The sequence below is a fragment of the Physella acuta genome, unplaced genomic scaffold (genome assembly GCF_028476545.2).
Source record: "Physella acuta isolate Inbredline_101_S28 unplaced genomic scaffold, ASM2847654v3 ptg002437l, whole genome shotgun sequence".
NCBI lineage: Eukaryota > Metazoa > Mollusca > Gastropoda > Physidae > Physella > Physella acuta.
Window position 1 is genome coordinate 35,663 of NW_026733922.1, and position 24,091 is coordinate 59,753.

Consider the following 24,091-nt stretch of genomic DNA (forward strand, 5'->3'; position numbering starts at 1 on the left):
TAATTTATATAGAAAATATATATTACTAGTGTCCGCCCCAAAAAAATTTAATCCGCCCCACCCCTCGGAGAAAAAAATCTGAAAGAAACATTGGGCCCATTCAACCCCTTGGCTTCAGCAACAAAAAATAATGAAAAATGTTCTGGTTATGTATATGTGTAGGCCTATTCTTGATTTTGCAAGATATGATTATGAAAGAACATAATACTCTACACTTCCGGTTAGCCAGATAAATGTTACAGTGTAGCAGATGTCTGTAGACTAAAGATCCAAGGTCTAGCAAATCGAAAAAAAGTTCAATTTAAATTAGACTAGAATCTAGTCAGAACCTAGACTCTAGATCATCCAGTCGGTTTTGAAACATGTATCTTAGATACTGTTTCTTTCAAAAACTTCGCGACAGTATAAATATTAAATTTACCAGTGGCAATAGGCCTTATTTTTATTTTGCAAATAATACTAAATCTAGATCTAAGTTTGGTTTACAAAGTCAAAGCAGTTTATTAAGGTTAGTAACGTTTATTATTAAATATTTGTATTAAACTTGACTTGACCTAGATCTAGACCTAGAGATCTAATTAATTACTAGATATAGATCTAGATCTAGTAGTTTACTTATTTAGTAACTAGACTCTAATTAGTTAAGTAGTTAAGTTAGTTAAATCGACTGGAAATGATCACACCTAAACTTTCTCAAATATTCTTTATAACTATAACTACAGGGGGGGGGGGGGGGGGGAAATGGCAACTCGGCATAGACACGATTTTTAATTTTTTAATCCATTATTATACAGTGTAGATCTAGATCTATAACTGATATAGATCTAGATCTAGATAGTATTGTAATCGTGCACAAAAGTTACATGAAATTTTGACAGTTTTCATCGTTTTACACCTCAGTACTTTTCATATTCGGAGTATAGGTGACTTTTTTTATTTTAATCAGGCAAGAAATAATAAATATTTAAAATATCAAATGCAGACTTATCAAAATTTCAGCGTTCTATGCTTAATCAAGTCAAACTGGGCTTTGCAATTCTGTCCCTATGTGTGTGTGTTGAGTGTGTGTGTCTGTAAACACGAGAACTTGAGTACAGTTACAGCTAGCTAGGTTAATGAAATTTTATATACAAGTATTAGGGTCTATAGCAAATTTGTAGTTTTGTATCAACTTTTCAGCAATTTCCGATAACCGGAAGTGGAACATATTCTACTTTTGGTTTTTCAAAAGCCTATGATCTATTTCATATAGATAGGGCCAAAACGTAATCTCACAAATAAGTAAAAGACCTAATTCTCTGCCTTCTGTCAAATTTGGAGTAATTTCTGTTTATCGGAAGTACTAATTTTCGCTGTTTCTAATTTTGTTTTTAAAAACACATGTGAATTTATAAAGTACTAATAATATTCCACACTATTATATACGTTGTTTGGCGGTCACTTGGTGCACAATTATTTTTTCTACAAGATTTCATTCTTTAAAAAAAGTTTAAGTAATTAAAAATATATTAAAAATCATGTCTCTATCTCGATTTGCCATCTCCTGTAGTGTTATTTAAGAATATTCGAGAATTTTTTCCCCTGAAATGATACAAAACTACAAATTTGATTTTAATACTTTTATATGAAATTTCATCGACCTAGCTGTAACGGTACTCAAGTTACAGTGTTCGCCGACACACATACATACACACACACAGACATATGGACAAAATTGCAAAACTATGTTTTTCCGATGTATGGAGGTGTAAAACCGTCGAGATTGGTAAAAATCTCAATTTTTTTTTTAATATATGATTTTTGCTGGATTAAATTAGTGTTTGAAACGAGTAGTAATCACTATATTTGTAATAATATTACATTCATTGTCTTGCAGAGAAAGAAGTAACTAAAGCTTCAAACTGTATTCAGTAGAGTAACTCGAAAGAAAATTCAGATGATAAGGGATAGAGTAGTGCATGAGACTTACCTGTTTTTCCACATCATTTAGTTAAACATATAACTATCAACTAGCAGGCCTATTATACATTTATTTAACAATATTTGCAAGACAAATCAAATTTATTTTTATCATTTATGTGCTATAGGGCTATAAATATAATAAACATTATACTAGTAGTAGTAGGGTAATATAGATTGGATGCCTTGTAGAGCATAAGGATGCAACCACACCTCTCCATAGTAAATTTGTTCCTTCCAGCTGCTTTCTCAGGCCTACCCTACTTTCCTTGGTGTGTTCCAATCTATTGCTTGTCTGGTGATTGTTGGTTTTGGCAGTGTGTGTCCTATCAATCTCCCATTGATGCATTTGTACTTCTTTAGACCCTTGTAATTATGTATGTCTGCGGTCGGATACTGATAAACAAAAAGTCTGCTACTGCTATTATAATAATATAGTAAATCTAGTAGTGTAGTACTAGTAGTAGTAAGATTGACACCAGCCTTGATTATGTGAAGCAAGGAAACTATTTACTTTATTATTAATACATTTGTATTATTATTGACAACCTAGAGGAAACTGGTAAAAAATTTTTATTATAAAATTATATTATGATCAAAAGAAAAAAAACGTGATCAAACCCTGCTGTAAACCAACCACCAATGGTTAGAGGAACTAAAACCCTAGTTTGGTTGTCTGTTGAGTGTGCTATTATTATCATTATTTATATTAGCCATCTATCTATTCAGCCTTGGTTTGTGTCAAAGGTAACTGCATTAGTAATAGTAGTCAAGTTTTAAATGTGTAAGTGTTCATAAGAAACAACCTACATCATGCACTCCTTCCAGTAGTGATTTGATTGCTGATTATGTAAGGTCAATCAGCCTTAATAATTTAATAAGAAAATAGACATATCCCTAGTGCACTCTTGCATTTATTGTAAATGCTTTTTTTGTGTACAAGCCATTGAGTGATTTTGTAAATAGCCTACACTTCTATTTCAAAGCTCTATTAATACCCACTGTCCTATTCATTACCCCAGTACGCTACACAATTCTCACCCATCACTATCACATTTTCTAGAAAGATAACATTACTTTTTAAAATGCCTATCTGGACTAAGTTAAATGTGAATGTTTTACTTAAATGCAGGTCAGTGCCTAAATGCAACATCCACATTACATCTCTTCTCAAGAAACTGGAGCCAAGCGCAGAGCCTTATAAATTTACCTCAAGTGCAGCAAATATCAAAACTCTCCCAGATCCAGTTGACAGAAACAAATATCAGTCAATTATAGTCTCTATCAGCCTGGCTGTTTTTATGATATATTTTCTCTTCTTGAGAGAAGAAAATGATTTAGATAAAAAACTATCTGTAACTTTGTTTGAACGTGTGCCTCATTTGGAAGAAACCCACCTACGTCATGAAATTAAAAAAATGAGAGAAAAGGGTGAAGATACCTCAGAGGCTGAGACAAGACTTAAAGAAGTTATAAATAAAAATGAAATAAAGTGACTGCATTTGAAATTCTTAAGCTTGGTTTTCCTTACTTAATCATTTGTTTGCAATATTAAATTTTTTAAAGTTATTTGTTAGCATTTAGCTGTTTGAGAGTGCCAAAAAATTGGCAAGACCTAAAATTTCCTTTTTCTATGATTCTCTATGAAGTTTTTATTTAAGTATTGGGTTTCAATTGAGTACAAAGGCCCCAACATCTCAAAATCCATGGTACCAGTAATTTGGTTTTCTTTTTAGTAAGTGTAAATAATGTAGACAGGGTTGGTACACTTTTCAAAATAAAAATCCGGACTTTTTTATGTGTTAGCAACTAATTTATAAAAGGATATACATTTTAAATTTAAAGGTTGCCTACCCCAAACTTAAAATTACTAAAGTATGGTGAAATGCTCGTTTTCAACACTTAACTTATTTGTTGATGATCTAATTACAGCATTAACGAAATAGTCCTATCAATTAGGTATAATATTAACTTTACTTTAAAAAAAAAAATATACAGAATGCAGGTCTGCTGTTGTTGAGTCCAAGTAAATATAGTTTTGGAAAGCAAAAAAAAAAAAAAAACTTTTAGCATGTTGAAAACAATGTTTACAGCTGAGAAACTTTTGTCTATTAAAATTTACCAGTCTCCCCCCCCCCAAAACATCAGAAAGCCTGCTTAAATACATCAGCTTTGGTGTAACATTTACACCCCCCCCCCCATTAGGACTATGTACTTGGGGTCATGGTGAGTTCACACAAAATCAGATAATGGTTATAACTTCCACGGAGGGGTGTGTTAGTCTAGCCCCAATGGTCAGCATTTGCTAAGCTTTCAATAACAGTGTAAGGGAATTTTAATTAATTATGGTAGACTACCACTACCCTATAATCTGCCAATATGACTGCCTGCAATGGCGGGTAACTGTCAGTATTTAATACGGGTGATAAATAATTCTTCCATTAAAATTTTTTTATTATTCATACCAGTCACGCAAATAAAGACTGCCATCTAACAATCTCCTTCCCAATGATGTCTCTTATGTAATCAAGAGAAAAACATTACCAGGGTGTAGAAAAAATTGGAGTACAATCACGAGTAAAGTTTCTGTACATAGTAAAATATAGACTTTGTGGACAAGTCTTTTGTTTCTTAAGCTAAAGATTTTCCACCAGATTGTGTAGAATTTTTAAAATTTACTTCAATGACTATACAGTTTCAAGCATAACTAAGCAAAAGATGCCAGAGACCAATAACAATGAAGGATTGTATTAGAAGGCATTTGTAAGATATGTACAATCCTTCTATGCCCAAGTATACACTGAAATAAATAAAACAAAATACTTTAACTAAGACATTTATTAAACCTACCAGCAATAATTACAATGTTTTGTTTTTGAAGTTATGATGATCAGATAAATGTCTTATGTTCATACAATGACTAATTATGATTTGATGACTTACAAAGAGCATTGACCCAGTTCTCCATTTGATTTTAAAATAAATTAAAAAACTGATTTTACAGCAAAGAAAAACAGAAGTACACATGCTACAAAATGAAAGGATGAATTATGGAGACTACGATTACAAACATGTTGAACGTGAATAATTGAAAACATTGACATCAAAAGAAATCCGACAACATTTAAAAATTTTCACTGAGATTTTATGGTCATGTAATATATATTATGAAAAGTAGATGCTGCTGCTGCACTTTTATGTCAAAGGAATATTTTATTACCTGACCACACAACTAAAAGCAAATTACAACCAAAGATGCAATGACAGCATATTTCTCCATTTCATATTTTTTAATAAAGAATATCCAATTTGTATGTTTCAGTATTCCGTATCCATGAAGAATTTTGAATTACTCGTCCAAATACACAGTGGACAGGAAATAAAATTTTCCAAAATTGTCTATTTTGTCTGTCAAATATATATATTCTTAAAAAATGTGCATTAAAAGAAAATTAGGCACGCTCTCCTCGAATTCGCCTGGCCAACTGGATATCTTTAGGCATGATAGTGACACGCTTGGCATGAATAGCACAAAGGTTGGTGTCTTCAAAAAGACCTACCAAGTAGGCTTCACTGGCTTCCTAAAAAGAGAATAAGAACAATCATCACACTGTTATTAGCTAGAATGAAAGGGAAAAAAAGCTAGATGGAAAAATTTAATATTACAAACCTGTAAAGCGCCAATAGCTGCACTTTGAAAGCGAAGATCTGTCTTGAAGTCCTGAGCAATTTCTCTTACAAGTCTCTGGAAGGGCAATTTCCTAATAAGCAGCTCAGTAGATTTCTGGTAACGGCGAATTTCTCTGAGAGCAACTGTACCAGGCCTGTAACGATGTGGTTTCTTTACACCTCCAGTTGATGGTGCACTTTTTCTTGCAGCCTTAGTGGCTAGCTGTTTCCTTGGTGCCTTACCACCAGTTGATTTACGAGCAGTTTGTTTAGTTCTGGCCATTCTGATAGATAAAATGAATATTAATATACAAATGTGACTGATTATTTACCATATCAGCTTGCATAGCATGCTAATTGTGTACAAATACTGTTATAAAACAAAAATGCTAAGTTTAAATGGAGATGAGCAACAACACACCAAGAAAACATACTTATATAATAGCTGTTAATCACACTTTACAACCATAAGTAATTTAAATTAAGTTTCAAATTTTAACTACCTACATATTCCGGTAAGATTAAATATGTTATACAATGCTAAGTCAATATTAATTGGGGCCTAAAAGGAAATAAGGGGGTGGGGAAGGAGAACAAAATCAAATGCGCTGTTCATTCTGGGTTGCCTTTTCTAGATTCTGTATAGTTCATGTCTTCAGACTGATCTTAGGTTGTCAAAGAGGATATTCTGCACTGCTGTGGGTTGCCAAAAAATTAAATCTCAATTTATCTCCAAATGAGCTAGTACCAAATTAAGTGTTTCGCAGATTAAATATAATTATTCTATATTTCTCATTGGAAATTTTTAAACAGAGCATTGCTACTATAGAGACTACAGACTGGTGGCACTTGTGACAATAATGGATCTTTACAGATTTGATTGCCGGGGACCACCTGTATTCAATAGTCAACTAGCAAAACAAGCGTAATAAGAGTGATATAACAAGAGTAATGAAAGGGTGTGTCGTGCCACAGGTGCAATAAATATTAAATGAAGTAATTTGGATTAAAAAAACCTTAAAATTAATGCCTAATGGATTAACTTAAAATAACTAGAGATCTAGATTATGTCTATTATTCAGTGGTCATGTTTAAATTGAAAATTGAGTAGGCCTAAATATTTTATTTGGCGAGGATAAAACTTATTAAAACTACTAGATCTCTACTAATTCTCCTTAGTTAAACAGATCTAGATTCTAGATCTAGTGATTAGTGAGCACGGGCCGTAAGACTTCTAAATCTAGATTCTAAAACAAAATTCATCAGTTATTTCCCTTTAGTCTTTAGTCTTAAGTTAATTAAACAATTAAAATGTGTCTACCATTAAAATTTCTAGATCTAGATTATAATTTATCATCAATTAATTATCGTGTTCACAATCTGAAGGATTTAAACTAATAAGGACATAGTCTAGATCCTGAATCTAGATCTAGAGTCTAGAAATCTAGTGTTGAGTGAATTATGATCAGGCAACTCGACTGAAAGCGGGATTCCCAAACCGGAACCAGCATCATAGCCTGTTTTGTTGGCCTATTGGTTGAGGCTTAGGGAAAAATATTCAAGTTCTATATCTTAGATCTGACTCTATTTTAGATTTCCCCCTTTAAACCATTGACAATAAATAGTTGTCTATATAGATCTAAGTGTTTTCTGTTTGAAATTCTTCACACTTTAACACGGATTAGTACAATACGTACCTGATTTCTAGTTTATCTCCCGCTTAAGAACTGTAAATAACTTGGACTCTCGAACGAATAGTTTCTACTACAACTAGTTCTTCTTACCGCAATTTTGTGGTGTATTCTGGGTAAATTGAAATTCATATCTTTTTATAAACACGCATTTGATTGGTTACTAGTTCTTGACAAAGAAATGATTTTTTATTGGTTCCCTTTTCCTTACTTTTTATTGGTTGAATTTACGCCCTAATACTGCTTGTGATTGGATCAATTTCCCCTTTTCCCATTGGTTAATCACATCGTACTCGCATAATGAGGAATGAAAATAATGACAGGTCTGACGGAATAGTACATTCATCAGTGAAACATTAATACAAAATTATTACATGGACATGAAATCTATATTGATCTAGATATATATAAAAATGAAATTATGTCTGTGTTTGTCTGCTTGCCCTTTATGCATTACTAAACCTTTCATCCGATCAATTCCGATCTCCATGAAAAGTTGGGAATAAACTCAGTGCTTAGATCTAGATCTATATCCTCTTACAGTAAATACTACGAAAGATGCATCATGAATTTAGCTATAATGTTTAAACTTTGCTCTGAAAAAAATCATAATTATAATATTCTTTGACTAACCCCAGCCCTGACCCTAACACCTAAAGCTCTCAGATGTGTTAAACAAGTTAATAAAAAGTCTAGTGACAATTTAAGCGAAATTTCCTTAATTAATTTTTTGTGACCGAACGAAAGGATATTTTTGAAAACTTTCTTCGGCAATATTGTTCTAAATTATGGCAGGAATCGATTGGTAAATGTTTCAAGTCGCTAAGTGGTCTGGTTGCCGATATATGGGCAAAAAACTGCATGTTTTCGAGGTTTTTTGGCTTTTCCGGGAAATCCAGGAAGGAATTCCGGGATTTTTTTTGGCCTACAATCATCCTCGTAACTTGCTTAACATATTTGCTTTGGAACTAGTCCTCGATATTGCTTCGTTGAGGAGGAGATACGACTGCGGACACACATCCATCCATCCATCCATCCATCCATCCAGAAATAACGAATTAATAATCGCAATTGTCAGTATGGAAATTGCGCTAAAAATCGATGTTAAAAAAAACATCTGAACCCCTCCCCCTCATCACACACCGTCACAAAATTACGGACCCCCTCCCCCTACGAGTGTGACTTCATTTATGGACGACCCCTTACTCATGTTCCATATTTGAAGAGGGTGGGGGAGGACTCTTTTTACAAGTAAATGTCCTTTACTTTTTAAAATTTTAGTGCCCCACTATTGATGTAGAAATTGTTTAAAAAATCGTCCATAAACCCAAGTAGCCATTTGTTTTTGTTATTTTTACTTTCTCGTATACAGTGTATAGAAGAAGTATTGTAATCGTGCACAAAAATCACACGAAATTTTGACAGTTTTCACAGTTTTACACCTCGGTATAATACATCATACACGGGACTTATTTTAATCGGACAAAAATAATAAATCTAGATTTATCAAAATTTAGGCGTTTTATGCGTAATCGGGTCGGAAAAAAACTGACTTTTTCACATTTAAGTAAAAGATCTAATTCTCCGACTTCTGCGGCGTCCCGGCAAGGGGCGATTTGGTCCCCGGGCTTACCTGTGAGCACTATGGCGCCAACGCTCGTTTTAACGAGTGCGATAGGCTATGGATACAATGTGTTGCTATAGTCACTCTCTAAATTGAATCAGGCGCGTTCATCGGTGCTCTGTAGTGTGCTATTGGCGCCCGGACTTTCCCGTGAGTGTTATGGTGCACATGTTATATCAAACAGTGCGATAGGCTATGGTTAAGATGGGGTATTGTAGTCGTTCACTTAATTGAATCAGACGGGTCTCCCGGCGCCCTGGCAGGGTGCAATTTGGCGCCACGGGCTATCGTTAGTTTTAAAGAGCACCCTACAATATTGGCTCGGTGGACATTGTTGTTCTCGTTGAATTGTGTTCTACCTCACTATTACAATGGCGTGTAGTGTGGCAAACCCGTGCCCTGACAAATATGATCCAAGCAATATAGCGCTGGCATTGTTTAAATAACTCAGCTTTAGAAAACAAGGTCACACGTCCAAGAACATAGGATTGGTAATACATTGACGAAACTTTCTTAAAATATTCGTCAGACTTTGAGACCGCAGAAACGCACGGGTACGGGCACGCTATTGTTACTATAAATTTATAATGTTTTGTTACACCGCTTTTAACTTCGCTGGTCTTTTTATGAACAATTGAACTATAGCTGTTGGCTGTTTCAGATTCGTTGTTTCTGTATGGCGGGCGAGGGTTAATTATTCCGCTTGCTTAAAAATGTATTAAACTTATTCTTCGAAGAGGCGCAAGGGGGAGGTGCCCCCCTCCACTTTTTACGCCTCCGATTACTATAAGATATAAAGTTCTTGTTTAAACAAGCTCCGCCCATTTGATGACCAGTGCAGGATGAGTTCGTCATGTTTTATTTTTAATTTGGCCTTTGTCAGCTTTACAGCGACATGATGTGGTTTTGTTATGCAGTGCACTACGGGCCAATAGGTTTCGACCCAGGTATTCTTTCCTCCCATGTTTACTAGCGTATTCACAAACAAATAGAATCTGGGCCCACGCAGGACGCATACTAACTGTTAACAATGTTTGCACAGGGCGATGTCTATAAACCGCCATCTTTGTTTTGTTTTGAGTGAAAATTTCTGGCATTTCTATAATGTTTTTTTTATATAGTAGTGGGCATTCATGACATACTTTGATCTTACGGACGTGTTTATTTAGATTATTAATGATATGATTAGAGAGGGTCTCACATTTTTCGGAAGGGGGGGGGGGATAATGTGTATGACGTACCCTTTTCCCCTCGTTGTATAGGGGAGCAGCGAGTCCAGGAAAAGCCAAATATAGATGTTGCCGAAAATATAAAATCCTTAACAATATAGCCAGGTACACATTACATGTTAATGAATTTGTAATGTTGCTGAAAGTTTTGAGGGGGGGGGGGGGGTGTCGACAAAAGTGGACGCGAGTGGACGGGGGGTCTAAAATTCCAAATTTTTGTTGACGTCATAAATGGATGACCCAGTGAGCAAGTCCCCATATACATGTTCTGATAAAAATTAACGTATAGCAAACATGTCGCAAGTGTAAACGGGGTGTAAGAGCTGTGGGGACCCCAGAATCAAGTAGATTTGGGTAAGCGGGTCACCAAATGATCATAGAACATGATTCTAATGTTGCTGAAGTTATCACCACTCTCGATTCTCGTTAATAATAATAATATAGCTGCAGCATTGCTACTCAAATACAACAGTTAAGGAAGCAATGAGCTCAAAGTTTTTGTAAAATGGTTTTATTGGTCAAAAATTGGATATTTTTTTAAAACTATTTTGTCGCTTCATTATTTATAACATTTTTTTTTTCACAAACAAAACAATTGAAAAGACTACTTACATAAAAAACTTCAACAAAAGTCAAAAAATTATTTCACTCTTGAGTCAATCTGGCTCAAAAGAAGTTTTCTTTTTAAATAAAGGAAAATATAAAGGAAGAAATAATTTTGATGAATTCAGTATTGTAAAGTTATTTCACATAAAGTGTTTGACCAAAACCTAAGGAAAGTTTTTTTTAAAAAGAGACAGATTGGGGAAATTTTTAAAAATGCTATTAAATAACAAGCAAGACTTCACTCTTAAGTTAGCCAACTTGGCCAACAAAAATTAACTTCATATATTTTGCAGCATTTTTTAATATAAGTAAAGGTACATTTCATATACTGAGAAAAAGTATAAGTTTTTTTACTTAATGAATATGACAAATTAAGTCAATTATTTTTAATTCAATACTTTTTTGTTTTTTTTACAAATGTACATAAACAAACAAGGTTTTCTTATTTGCAAAAAGAAAATAAAAATTTATAAATATTTAAACAGTTTCATAATTTGTATTTAGTTGCCAGTAAATGAAATGTTTCAAACCAACAAAAAATGTAAACTATGCACATATATTTTATTCTAGAATAGCATGATTTATAAATTAGTTCTAAAGCTTGTTATTTACATATACGCTGTGCACTGAGATGAGACAACTCCTAGAAAAGCTTTTAAATAACCAATTCGTTAAATTGTGTATTGAAGAATACACAATTTATTTTATTAAAAAAATTAATTATTTAAAAAATCATCTTTTCAACCAATAACCTACGTTAATTCTATGAGAAGTGAGAAATTGAATGATATATGATAAATTAATAAAACAACTGAACACCTACCAAAAATGTATGATAAATATTGAAAATTGATGGATTTTTCAGAATATTTAACTGTTTAAAAGAGAAAGTTTCCAAATTTAAAAAGAAATTATCAATGTAACAGTAATAGATTTTCTTAGACAGGCAGTTCAGTTACCTGAAGGTCAGGTGTATACAAATAATCAACTTAATACAGGCATTTAGGAAAGAAATTTAAATAAATAAAAAGCAAATGTAAAAGTGAAGAGAATACAAGATCTGTAAATAATGTGAGATAATTTTGTAGACTTAAAGTGTAACAAAAACACCTAATTTGTTTTATAAATAATTCAACATTTTAAAAACTAAACTTCAAATGTTTTCCATTTCCAGACAAAACATTTGGATGAAAATACACGATTAGAGCTTTCCTTTAATTCAATGATCAATAGAAAACTATTAACTATCTTGAATAGCTTTAGCTAATGATATTTAGTAGTAAAGTAAAAACAGAAAGTTTTAATTTACATAGGTGTGTATTCTGTTCTAAAGGGTGCAGAGAAAAAGTATTAATTGCTAAAGATTTACCTACTGATACAAAGCTATAAATAGTTAATTATATGAACTTAAACTAAATTATAAAAATATTTAACAAGTCTAGAAATCAAAATTTTTATACAATAATAGACTATATTTATAACAATTAAATTTTTTAAGTTTGCTAAACAACATTTAAACAATTTAAAGACAGACAATAAACAAGTATTTTAATTATAAACAAAACTAAGCATTATAAATGTTTAACGTGAGAAAAAGTACATATTTTAAATATAAAAATGTTATAACTTGTGGCTACATTATTTAATGCCAATGGAAAATTGGATAAACTGTAGGCCTACTTTTTAAAACATGTATATGTAAATATATATACAGAAAATATGTAACATTTTTTTTTAAAAAGCAAGTACTATTTAATTAAAGAAGCAAGAAAAACATATCACTAAATTTAAATCATAGGCCTTTAAATTTCTATTTAAAAAATAATTACGTAAAATAATTCCCCAAAAGTGAAGTAATATTAAGCTTCAGATTTTTAAAAAATAGATACAACCATAAATATAAATAGAAAGAGTTAAGTCCATTATGTGTAGTTTTAATCTTTATCTGAAAGCAAACATCATAATAAAGTTAAAGACATTAGAAATTGTATATGGCCATTGACACGCCAGAGATAAAGATGATGTTTTCAGAACCATTGACAGACCTTTATTTACTGCATATACCCGAACATGTTAAAATATTTAGCTAAATTTTAGTCCAATATCTTTAAAAACTCACTTTTTTCAAATTGTTAACTACATGACAGATACAATGTGTCCAAGATACAATGTGTCCAAAATACAAAATGTAAACACATAAATTTATAATATTGGGACCAATTAAATATTTTTAAAAATTATCTTGAATGTATTAGGATCAGATGTAATTCAATGTTCATTGAATAACCTATACTTTTTACTTTACTCTTATTAACTTATAATTAAGAATATACAGTGTAATAAAAGTAATGTTTTTCTACAGAAATGTTCCAGAAATTAATCTCATTATTACAATTACCTTCTCTTTAATCATAACCTATTTCCATCATTTAAAGCTAACTATGTCAAACTAAAAATCTATAATTATTTTTAAAAATTGTCTAATAAAATGAGATATGTTAAAATAAAAAATAAGAACACAAAAGGGTATGTCTAATTGTAAAAAAAAGTTCAATATTAGTTATTTAAAAGAAGGGGTAGAATCTAAGACAAGTCAGAATCTAATAATGATGTTGTAAATGCATTCAGAAGATGGCACACTGTTACACAAAACAGCTCGTTATACACAATATATTGTAAGTAAATGAGAAACTTTATTGATTGCTGGAAAAATACACTTGAAGAAATTTTAATATCTTATTCTTTTCATAAACCCCACAGGCTTGCGTTTGTACATACTAATAGCTGCCCATTCTGTTATTTAGGCTGACATTCTTAAAGTTAAAAGAAAAGACTTTGGGGCAAAAAAATTCTGTATACTAAACATTTTTTATTTAAGATTTTAGTGGATGCTTACATGCTATTCTGTGTAAAAATTATGAATGGCTGTATATTTTAATCTCAGAATTCATGACTGCCGTCAATTATTTTTAAAAGTCTTGTAATTATTTTCAGGAAAACTATATTTATACAAAACATTTTAAATGTATGCAAGTTGAAGTATAAATATTCTGTCAAAAAAAAACATATACATTTCTTTTTCAAAAGGAAACATTTTAAATTTTAACTTTAAAGTTAATAAACCAATACTGATTTGAGTATAAAATATAAGAAAAATATATAATCACATTTAGTATGGCAAATACAAAACTGAAAAACTGAATTTTACACTGTGTTCACACCAAGAATGTTGAAACTGGACCTGTGCTTGTATACAGGCCATGTAGCAGGTATATAAAGTCTTGAATTTCAGAGATAAAATTTAATCAACATCTCTAAATCTTTATTTAGCAAGGTATTCTATATTAGTAAAACCATACTTGGCTTCATTAAAAAAAATGTCAGCTTTGTAGAAAAAAATTGTTTCCTTAATCAAATAATCCATTTCTGTTAACATAAAATAACTACACAGAAAAAAATACTTGGTCAAGTGATTTGTCTTAATGTATTTTTGATAATCTCAGTGTGAATACAGTATACATTGTTTTTAAAGCTACAACAGTAAATAACAGTACACACATCAATTTATGCATTTTAAAGATCTGCCTGATTTCTAAACAAATTACTTGAAATTTCACTGAACTTTACACTAAGCCCATCCTCTTACCATTTTAAATGGTCCCATTATATCAATTAAAAACCTTATAGTTGTTAGTAGTGTTAGTAAATTAGTGCAAACTAAATATAAGTAGCAGTTTTAATATTATACCAATAAATGTTTTCAAAATAAAACTAATTACAAGAATTAGAACTACAGGAATCAGAAGAAAACTAGATTGATATACAATATTGAAATACAAACAGGGAATCACAAAGAGAAAACTTTAAACTAACCAACACATTTTTTGGCCAAATCATGATACACATTAGCAGGAATGAATTAAACTTATGTGCCTACACATAATTACATTATAGACGACAATAATAACAACAAATTTTGTAAAATAGAGAAGTTTGATTTCCTTTTAGTTTTCCATCTAATTTCCATTATGGGATATAATCATATATGTTTCTATTTACACATTTTATATGGCATTAGTTCAACAGCAGTTAATTTTATACAGCAAATCATCATAAAATGATCTAAGATGACTGAAATAATATATTAATAAGTTCAAATACTGTAAAAGATTCCATTAGTACCTAACAAATAGGCAAAGGCCGTCTCTGTTTTCTAAAACTTTGGAACAATGCCTGGACAAAAATTATCAAACCAGAGGTGCCTAAATTTAAATTTGAAATGTTAACATAATTATTCTAATTTTCACATTCAATATATACATATTTTAAAATTAATAATTCTAGACATAAAATCGGGCATACATGATAATGTAAAAGTTGGGAACATAAGAAAGATATATTTATTGGTAAATGTATTTTCATTTTTTATTATATAACTAAGTAAATGCACATTTTAAAAATTTACACCTAAATTCAATAACAATCTTGAATCAACAATTAGTTTGAATAAACATTTATTGAACAGAATAAGAGGCTTAAAATTAGAAACTAACAAAAAACTAGCTTTACTCATCCCTAAAAATGACAATACTGTACATTTTCCAATGAAAGGCAAAAAAATCAGAGCTTTCAACATCAACAGCAAACAAAAACTGAGGTCTACATAAAAAATACAACACAGATTTAAAAATATATTTACACATGAAAATGGAAAAGATTAAATAAATTCTAAATCACTGTTTCAAATTTAACATTATTAGTTAAAGGGTAAGTTCATAAACTGCCATTTTTAAAAATCAAGTTGATTTACATTACACTGCAAAAATCCTATTTGGCAGAACAAATCAAAACTTGTTATTACAAGATAAATCAAGAAAGTCATGATGCTGTAGGATCTTTCAGAGAACAATACTCAACTGTTATTGTTAAAAATATGCATTTGTTCTTCAAGGGAAATCAACTTCAGCAGTGACAAAGAGAATAACAAAAAAGCTGCCAACAACTGACAAGGGAAAATAGCTAAATCTTTTTCATCCGAATGAGTAGCAAAATTTAAGTCGCCTAGGTAAAACTATCATCCACATTGTACATATGTAAATATGTGCTTTGTGAAAATATACTTTAAACAGACAGAAATGTGTACAACTTAAGAATAATCCAGAAAAATGTCACTGCCAAAAACATGCACATTTTGTACGTGCCAAGTGTACAAACATTGAAAGAATTTATTTATAATGTGATAAACTAATATGAAGTAATCCTAATTGACAAATATAAGAGTCAATAGTTATTTACAAACTAACTATATACATATAATTTTAAAATTAAATAAAACTTAACTCCTTACTAAGAAACAACACTAACTATACACATTGCAATACACTCACCAAACCATATTTTTAATGTGATAAATTTTAGAATTCTTCAACGCTGTTAACTATGTAATTCTCTGGGATCAGATTTAAATATTATAAATAAGAATTGAAAATAAAAGCTAACAGTTTAGCATAAGCTCATATGTTGTAAAAATCATAATTTCTAAATAAAAAACTTAGTGGTAAATCTTCCTTCTGTATTGCAATCGCCCCTGTTTCTTATTTTTTCAATTGGTTGATAAATCCTAGGACCTACCCATATCAAACTTTCCGTCCAAATTTTTGGAACATCAACTGCAACAAAGAACGAGTAATTATTTGTCACTAAAAATGCCATTGGAAAACAGAAGAAGTGTATGATGGTATTTTCACTAGAGAGCAGATGTTATGTTGATATAATGTGAATAATGCATATTTTCAACTTTGATAAAAGTGACAGTAAAAAAAATAATTTAAAAAAATCAAGCTGCAAGAACGTGTCATACCTTATCAAGGATATCAACATCTTGTTGTAAATGTGATCTAAGTTGCTGCAGTTGTTGAAAGCTGAGCTTATCCAATTCACTGTTTCTTGACAAGGCATAGATATGAGGTCCACCAGTTAAGTTTAAGATCTGCTGCATGCGAAGATTCTGGGCAAGAAACTATATTCAAGGAAACAAAATATTGTTAGTGCAATTGTTCTTAAAACTTTAGCTCAGTATTTATCTAAAGTGTTAAATGTAAAAAAAAATGTACCTCATCCTTCTGTTTGATAGCTTGTTGCTTCTCTTCCTCCGCCAACTTTGACTTCTTGTTGGCATCCTCCGCTTCCTTCTTCCATGCATCACAGGCCTGTGTAACAAAATGTGTTACCTATTAAATAGGTATTTGAAACTTGTCAGTTTGGAGTGTGACTTGTGGCATATAACAAACATCTCACAATACATTTTGAAACAGTGTAATAAACTTTATCCTTTAAAGACAAAAATAAACATTTTTTCATAATTTATATTATTTTTAAGTAAAAGATATAATAATGCACAAGTATATCATGTAATCCAACTTGAATGATGTAGAAAGAAAATGTATGAATTGAACAAAAAACAATATGACACTTCCAGTGGCATTGAGCTATGAGAGACTTCATGAAACACTGAGCTATGTGAGAACCAGAGGAAAATGAAAATCAACTGCTAAGATTTTTTGTAAGGTTTAATTTTTAAATGCAATACTTACACACTTAGCTTGGGTGTATACTCCCTCCCATTCTGCCATCTTTGACTTTGCTATCATTAGCTCTTCTCTCAGTTTGTGTACCTCCCCATTCTGAAGATGGGTACCAAATGACCCAGAGAGCATTGGGGACTGAGGCCCAGCACTACGGGGTGACATGGAATTGGTATCACTTAAATTAGACCCCATTTGGTATTTAAGTCCAGAATAACAATTCAGTAACGGGGAAGAAGACTGGAAAAAAAATCAATATCATTAATAAGTTAATCATGACATATTATTAATAAAATAGTATTTTTAAACTAAAAGCACAATTTTAAATTTTCCAAATTATTGTTACAATGTTTATTAAAATAGATGGCAAAGATAAGTAGAAAAAGTTCAGTGTTACAAATAAAAGAGCCTCACGTGATCATTAGAGTCTTGCTTCTGCAACTGCAGGGGTTGCATGCTATGGGGGAAACTTCCAAACGGAGAGGGTGGAGACTGGGATAAGCTGCTTATACTTCCTCGCTGGGCAATCCTACTGAATGGGATGCCAATTGGTATCGAGGAATTATTGCTGAAGCACCCTGACGTTGAAAGACCAGCACTGATTGAACTACTGACAGAATTAGCATCTATATCCTTGTCCAGCTCTCGTTCAAGGCTACCAATGTCTAGGTCATCTAGGTGTACCTCATCTAAAGCTTTGCCTGATAAAACAAGAGATTAAAAAATGTTGTCATTTATTTTTACAAATTTGTATAATTCGAAGCATTCAAAATGACCTAGATTTCTGTAAAGTAATACATAATACAATGCTAATTTTAATAATTGCATTCAATTATTTGATTAATATGAAAAAAAAAAAATGAATAAATAACAGAAATGTTTACCTAAGACAGACTCAACACAATCCCCTGGAGGATAAAATGCTGGTGCTAAGGGAGACATAGTGGTAGATCCCTGATTAAGGGAAAAGTTATGGCCTATATGATTATATAAGCCTGCCTGATGTAGCAGTAGTATGTTTTCTTTACGCTTGGCTTTCTCATTAGGATCTATTGTGGTATCCTTCTCTATGCAAGCCAATTGTTGTCTTAATTTCAACTGCAAACAAATCAGTAATTATAAAAAATGGCTACACTACTGATTAAGATTCAGCTAATTATGCACTCACCTGGTACTCGGTACTCACAAAACCTAATTATGCACTCATGTGGTACTCAGCACTCACCAAACCTAATTATGCACTCACTTGGTACTCATCCCTCTCAAAACCTGGTGCCCTCATGTAAAGTGGTGAGTTGTTATAGTCTGAACTAAAACTGCAGGACCTGACTTTCATAAATGGGTCAGTAAGAGGGCTGTTTCTGTAGCTGTTTCCATTGTTGCAGCCCATCAGACTCATCTGAAATTAAATTATTCTTTCTTTCTTAAATACCATATCACCAATGACCAGGCACTTTTTAAAATAAAATTTTACACTTAAAAAATAAAAATGAGCCGTTACCCAGAGTTACAATAAATAGAAAGCAGTACAACTTGAGTAGGCAGAGAGATAGAGAGTAGTGTCCATGCTTCATTGTGTGACATAACAACAGATGCTGCACTGAGATTCAGACCATCCCAATACATGACAAACACAGAAATACAAAGTCTCTCCAGAAATAAACACAACAAAGTTGCTCATTTTTATAAAAGTTTATGGCTGTCATGTCATTTGGTGTGTCTATAACTGCCTTTAGTATTTCTGTGTTTGTATACATTTGGACTGGGATCACATACAAGCTTAAAACAAGACTTACAGATATTAAACTAGTTTGAGAAGGTATACTATTAGCTCTTTCTTTTCCTATAGGGTTTGGGAGCTTTGAATCTGCTTTTCCATTAGTCTGTAATATCAGAATGTTACAACTATCTTACCAATTTTAACATTACAATAACCTTAACTATTTGAAATAGAATATTTAGATGATTATAACTGTAACTACAAACTCCCAGTGGGCCTGTAAAAAGGTTTTTATAAAAAAAAATTCTACAAGATAACTTGAAAGGTTAAATTTAATGTGATTGGAAAAAGGAAAATACAATATGGTGCAATGGAGGTAGATCAGTGCACACATGACTGGAAATAGTGTGAGACACCAGTGACACAAGGCAGTGTCAATGTTCCAGGTGACAGTTCACTTCTCAGGTGTTTTCGTTAAATAACCAGACAAAATTTTGGTTTACCTCTTTCCCATTGAGTTCATCTTTCCCTGACATGGATTCCATTTTGTTAGATGTTTCGCACACAGGTAAAACATTGGTCACAAAAGCTGCTAATGAATTGCTTGTTAGACTTGATAACACATCCCGCACTATAGATATTTCCTCTGAAAAAACATTTAAAGAATGTCATCTAGTGTACAGAAGTTTTGAATAAAAAAAGTGAATTAGAAAGAAGCAAATGTTAATCAGAGATAAGGACTTCCACTTACGTTCAACATGGGCAAACGCACAAAAAGCACCTCTAGGGCAGCAGTTTGTTTGCACCATATCATTACATTTGGTTGATTTGTAGATCTGAAATTATCAGTTTGACATTACCGCATCAAATTAAAGTTGACCCTAGGTACAATCAATATGTAATATACAGCTAAAACTTAACCAATAGAGAAAATACCTCAGGGTGAAACTGCTGCATCAAATTTAAGTTGACCCTAGCTACAATCAATATGTAATATACAGCTTAAACTTAACCAATAGAGAAAATACCTCAGGGTGAAACTGCTGCATCAAATTAAAGTTGACCCTAGCTACAATCAATATACAGCTAAAACTTAACCTATAGAGAAAATACCTCAGGGTGAAACTGCTGCTCTGTTCTGGTGTGACAGTATGAGCAATTGTCCCCACTTTCACATTGCGTGGGGTCACCCCATTCATCACCATGTTTTACATTAGGGCAAGGAGTAGATCTAGATTGAAAGGCAACATTATCATATTCAATTAATTGTCAAAATACAAGCATAATGTAAATAAAATATCTGAAATGCTTTCCAACACATAAAATAGGAAATCATGACTGGTTATAAAAGGAAGTTATAACTAGCAATAAAGTTAGTTGCTTGCCTGTATTTGTATTGTTTTGGGCTTCTTCTCCTATCCCTGGTATTGTGAAACTGGGGACATGCATAGCCCTGGCGACAAAGTCTAGGAGGACGCTTGCAAGGTTCTGTCTTATAATTTGCCAGTACAAAATTAGTATCTGAACCAAATAGAAGAGAATGGTATAGTGTAGTGATTGATAGATGACAATTAGGCTTACATTTTCTGTAAATTCTATACAAATGTCATAACTTAATAACATTTATATTTAAAAAATGCACTAATTAGCTAATTATGATGTCCTTTTAGTGAAAAAAGGTAATTCTACAATGCCCATGTTAACATAACTCAAGCTATAGTTAACTGGCTGATATTATTTTGCTAAAACAATTGTAAAAATAGAAGTGGTAGAGCATATGAATGCTGACCAGAAGGTCCTATAGGACATACCCAAGTTCACCTCGTTTTGCCAGATACATGATGAATGTTAGGGAAAGTAAAGGCGGCTGGTCATAGCGCTGACCATACCTGTCCAATGAACCTTTAGGTTCAAAGGGGTACTTTATTATATTTATACACAAATGCAAAAGTACTTTATTACAAATCAATTAATTCTATTAGTTTGCGAGCTTACCATTCCATCTTGGATCTTCTGCAAGAACCTTGTCTTTTTCTAATGTACTGGGAGATGTAGAGGACTTGTCTATTATATCCATTGAGGGCTGCATCTCAGTGGAATCGTACACTGGTGGGCGCATATCATGAGCTCCGTGTGCAAAGGCACAGTGGGGACCATTTTTTGTACAGTTACCTTTGGTGTCAGTCTCATAAACACAAGTACCAGTCTTATAGTATCTTAAATGATATCTTCTTTCTGTATCACCAGCTGTTCTATGTAAAAATGGGCAGCTGAAAAAAATGTTTGACCAAATAAATTGATGTCATTAAAAATTTTAAAATCCAATAAATCTTTTCTCAATACGAAAAACTACAAGGTTCTTTTAAGATATATATTCCTCATCTTAAAAACCATGATCCCTAACGACTGAATGCCTGGCAATCATCTTCTTGGTTGCTAGTTCATGTTACTTTTAAGAAAATACTGTCAACAATATAACAAGTGTAAGCATTTGCATTTATTAACTGAATTAATTTTAAAGTTAGTTTATTTTTAATTTCAATAGTTTAAAAAATAATTGTATTCAATAAAAAGCTATTTGAGTAAAATCCCCCCAGTAAATACAGCACTTGCATTCTTTCTACCAATAAAAAAAAACTGTAGTTCTACTGTAAATAACTTAATATAGTAGTATAGATAGTACAAGTTAAGACATAAGTAGGCTTGATCACCTACACTGGAAAATAAAAGCAACAAGCTAGGCCTACTAAGACACATAACAAAACAGGAGTTGACAACTAGGCTAAGACAAGGTAGTAGTACACATCGGGAGAGGAAGGGGGAATTATTCTTAGCATATGGCGTCATCTCTAAAAATAAGTATGATGAACATTTTTCCCTCACCATATTTTTCAGTAAATTCACTATCTTTATTGCTCCCTGTAAAAGTAGTCAACTAATTTCCATATTTTGTTTAATAAATTATGCTATTGTACAAGGAATTGATAAAAGTACTATGTTTTCGTTCATCCCAACCAGAACAAAGAAGTTCCTACCAGCCATAAAACTGGTAAACAATACTGCTTTTGTCAATGGAATATGCGCCAGGTCAAGTTCAGTTTTAGGTCAAGGCCAGCAATGACCTATTTTTAGATTACAGCTGATTTTGTTTTGGTACATAAATTTGATCGAATATTATGTTTTTTAAAGATTTCTGTGTGTATTACTGTAAAAGTATTAATGTAAATATAGTTTTACATTATACGGGCAAGAAGAAACCACTATTTGAAGGTGGTAAATAATTAAACACCTACAATTATCAAACTGCGCAAGTCTCTTTCTTTGTCTTTGTTGTCATTTTTAATGCACTACATAACTACAGTTTGAGAAGAGCATATTGTCTAATCGTAAGGTAGTTTGATCAACTTATATTTCAAGAAAATATAGAATTTTACCATTCCTAATATTAAAACAAAAACATCAAGAACAAAGTAAATTCTTTCAAGACAAATTCACCATTCGCAAAACAACACCTCGTCTACTTCGATTTACAAAGATGGCGGCCATGTTTGTTTACATCACACATGCGTCAACCATAGTCTCATAGTTGAACATCAGTATTACAGCACACTCGATACTTTAAACTTTAAATTACGGTGCAGTTAAGAAAAATGATAAATATTATAAGAGTCGAAATCGAACGCAATTTCTTACCGAGAACAACGGTTTGTTTTCAAGAATATGAATGAAGAGCACCAAAAACTAGTTTATTTTCCCACCAAAAATTTAAACAATGGTACTGGTACGTTATAAAATCAACAACTCACTCATCTCCATCAGGACAAATCCCTGTCGTTTCATCATATTTCGAACAGTAAATGTCCGGACTGTATGAAAATGTACCGTCTCGTTTTCTAACAGGTCGTCGTCTTCTTTGATTTAGGAAATGCCAATGAAAGCAAGTGAATGGCCTATGTTGTTGACATTTGTGTTGAAGGAAGAGTTCACACTGCTGAGTGCGAAATTCTTTCAAATACCTAAGAGAAACATAATGTTAATTGTTACTCTACTGCAAGTACAAGCTTTTATTTTATTTTTTATCATAGAGCTGTATATAATACTTACGTATAGTGGTGAGGTTTTTCAGTTTGTACAGAAGCTGACGATGCATCTGAAGCCGACGGCATTTTGTTGTCATAAAGAATTCTAATGCGCATATTCTTTGCGCAGAGTATTTGTTTTTTGATTGGTCGCTGAGGTCACATGGCGGGGTTTCCCCTAACTTACATCACAAAAAGCACCTGTTAATAATATTGTGGTTGTGAGGTCGCCTCAGTTTATTTTTGTTGACAAAAGTGTCCTTGCACTATTCATTTACATTCTGCCCTACTTTATTAGGATAATATATTAAAGGTTTAATAAGAAATAAATACCGGCTAATCTATTAGATTTCTTTCTGAAACAAAGAAAACAAAATAGGGTTTACTGTCACTCCATTCACTGAGTGAGAGTGAGGTTGTTACAAATATTTTTAACTAGATAAATGGCCCGTTGAGGAAGGGTACAACGGGCGCTAGGCTGATAGTGCTGTCTCTTTTCTCTAAACTAAAACCAACCCACCCCCCCACACACCACCCCCACCCCACCCCCCCCACCCCCACACACCAACCCCACCCCCACCCCCCACCACACACCACCCCCACCCCTCACCCCCACACACCACCCCCTCCACACACCGCCCCCACCCCCCACCCCCCAAAAAAAACATGTCTACCGTCCCATTCAACGGAATATAATTATATACTTTTTCCAGTGTCCGCCCCCTCCCAGAAAATTCTACCCCCGCCCCCGAAAATTTCAAGTACCCCCACCCCTCTCCGGGGAGGAAAAAGTCTGAAAGAAACACTGAAACCAACCCACCCCCCCCCACACACCACCCCCCACCCCCCACCCCCACCCCCCCCACACCACCCCTCCCCACCCCTCCACCACCCCCCACCCCCAAAAAAAACATGTCTACCGTCCCATTC

General features: G+C 32.7%; 3 protein-coding genes across 6 annotated transcripts; 1 reads left to right on the forward strand and 2 right to left on the reverse strand.

Annotated features, from left to right (window-relative positions):
- The first annotated feature begins 213 nt into the window (after positions 1–213).
- LOC131933272 (uncharacterized) lies at positions 214–3,474 on the forward strand. The gene is made up of 2 exons (XM_059290058.1): positions 214–508; positions 3,092–3,474. Exons 1-2 carry the CDS (start codon positions 363–365, stop codon positions 3,453–3,455), a joined length of 510 nt encoding a protein of 169 aa, XP_059146041.1. The 5' UTR covers positions 214–362; the 3' UTR covers positions 3,456–3,474.
- Positions 3,475–4,779: 1,305 nt separating this feature from the next.
- Positions 4,780–7,477, reverse strand: LOC131933276 (histone H3.3A). The gene is made up of 3 exons (XM_059290064.1): positions 7,326–7,477; positions 5,630–5,912; positions 4,780–5,540 (listed from the first exon to the last, which is right to left on the reverse strand). Exons 2-3 carry the CDS (start codon positions 5,909–5,911, stop codon positions 5,412–5,414), a joined length of 411 nt encoding a protein of 136 aa, XP_059146047.1. The 5' UTR covers position 5,912; positions 7,326–7,477; the 3' UTR covers positions 4,780–5,411.
- An 8,855-nt stretch (positions 7,478–16,332) lies between these two features.
- LOC131933273 (RING finger protein unkempt homolog) lies at positions 16,333–23,282 on the reverse strand. 4 transcript variants are annotated; one of them, XM_059290060.1, is made up of 15 exons: positions 23,187–23,282; positions 22,889–23,098; positions 21,078–21,352; positions 20,468–20,603; positions 20,196–20,313; positions 19,834–19,918; positions 19,586–19,728; positions 19,159–19,245; positions 18,609–18,761; positions 18,247–18,460; positions 17,777–18,063; positions 17,372–17,602; positions 16,892–16,987; positions 16,639–16,797; positions 16,333–16,447 (listed from the first exon to the last, which is right to left on the reverse strand). In XM_059290060.1, exons 1-15 carry the CDS (start codon positions 23,276–23,278, stop codon positions 16,415–16,417), a joined length of 2,319 nt encoding a protein of 772 aa, XP_059146043.1. In that variant the 5' UTR covers positions 23,279–23,282; the 3' UTR covers positions 16,333–16,414. The 4 variants fall into 4 exon arrangements, with proteins under 4 accessions (XP_059146043.1, XP_059146042.1, XP_059146044.1 ...); XM_059290059.1 differs by having other exon boundaries at positions 16,892–17,008; XM_059290061.1 differs by lacking the exon at positions 19,159–19,245 and having other exon boundaries at positions 16,892–17,008.
- Between the last annotated feature and the right edge of the window lie 809 nt (positions 23,283–24,091).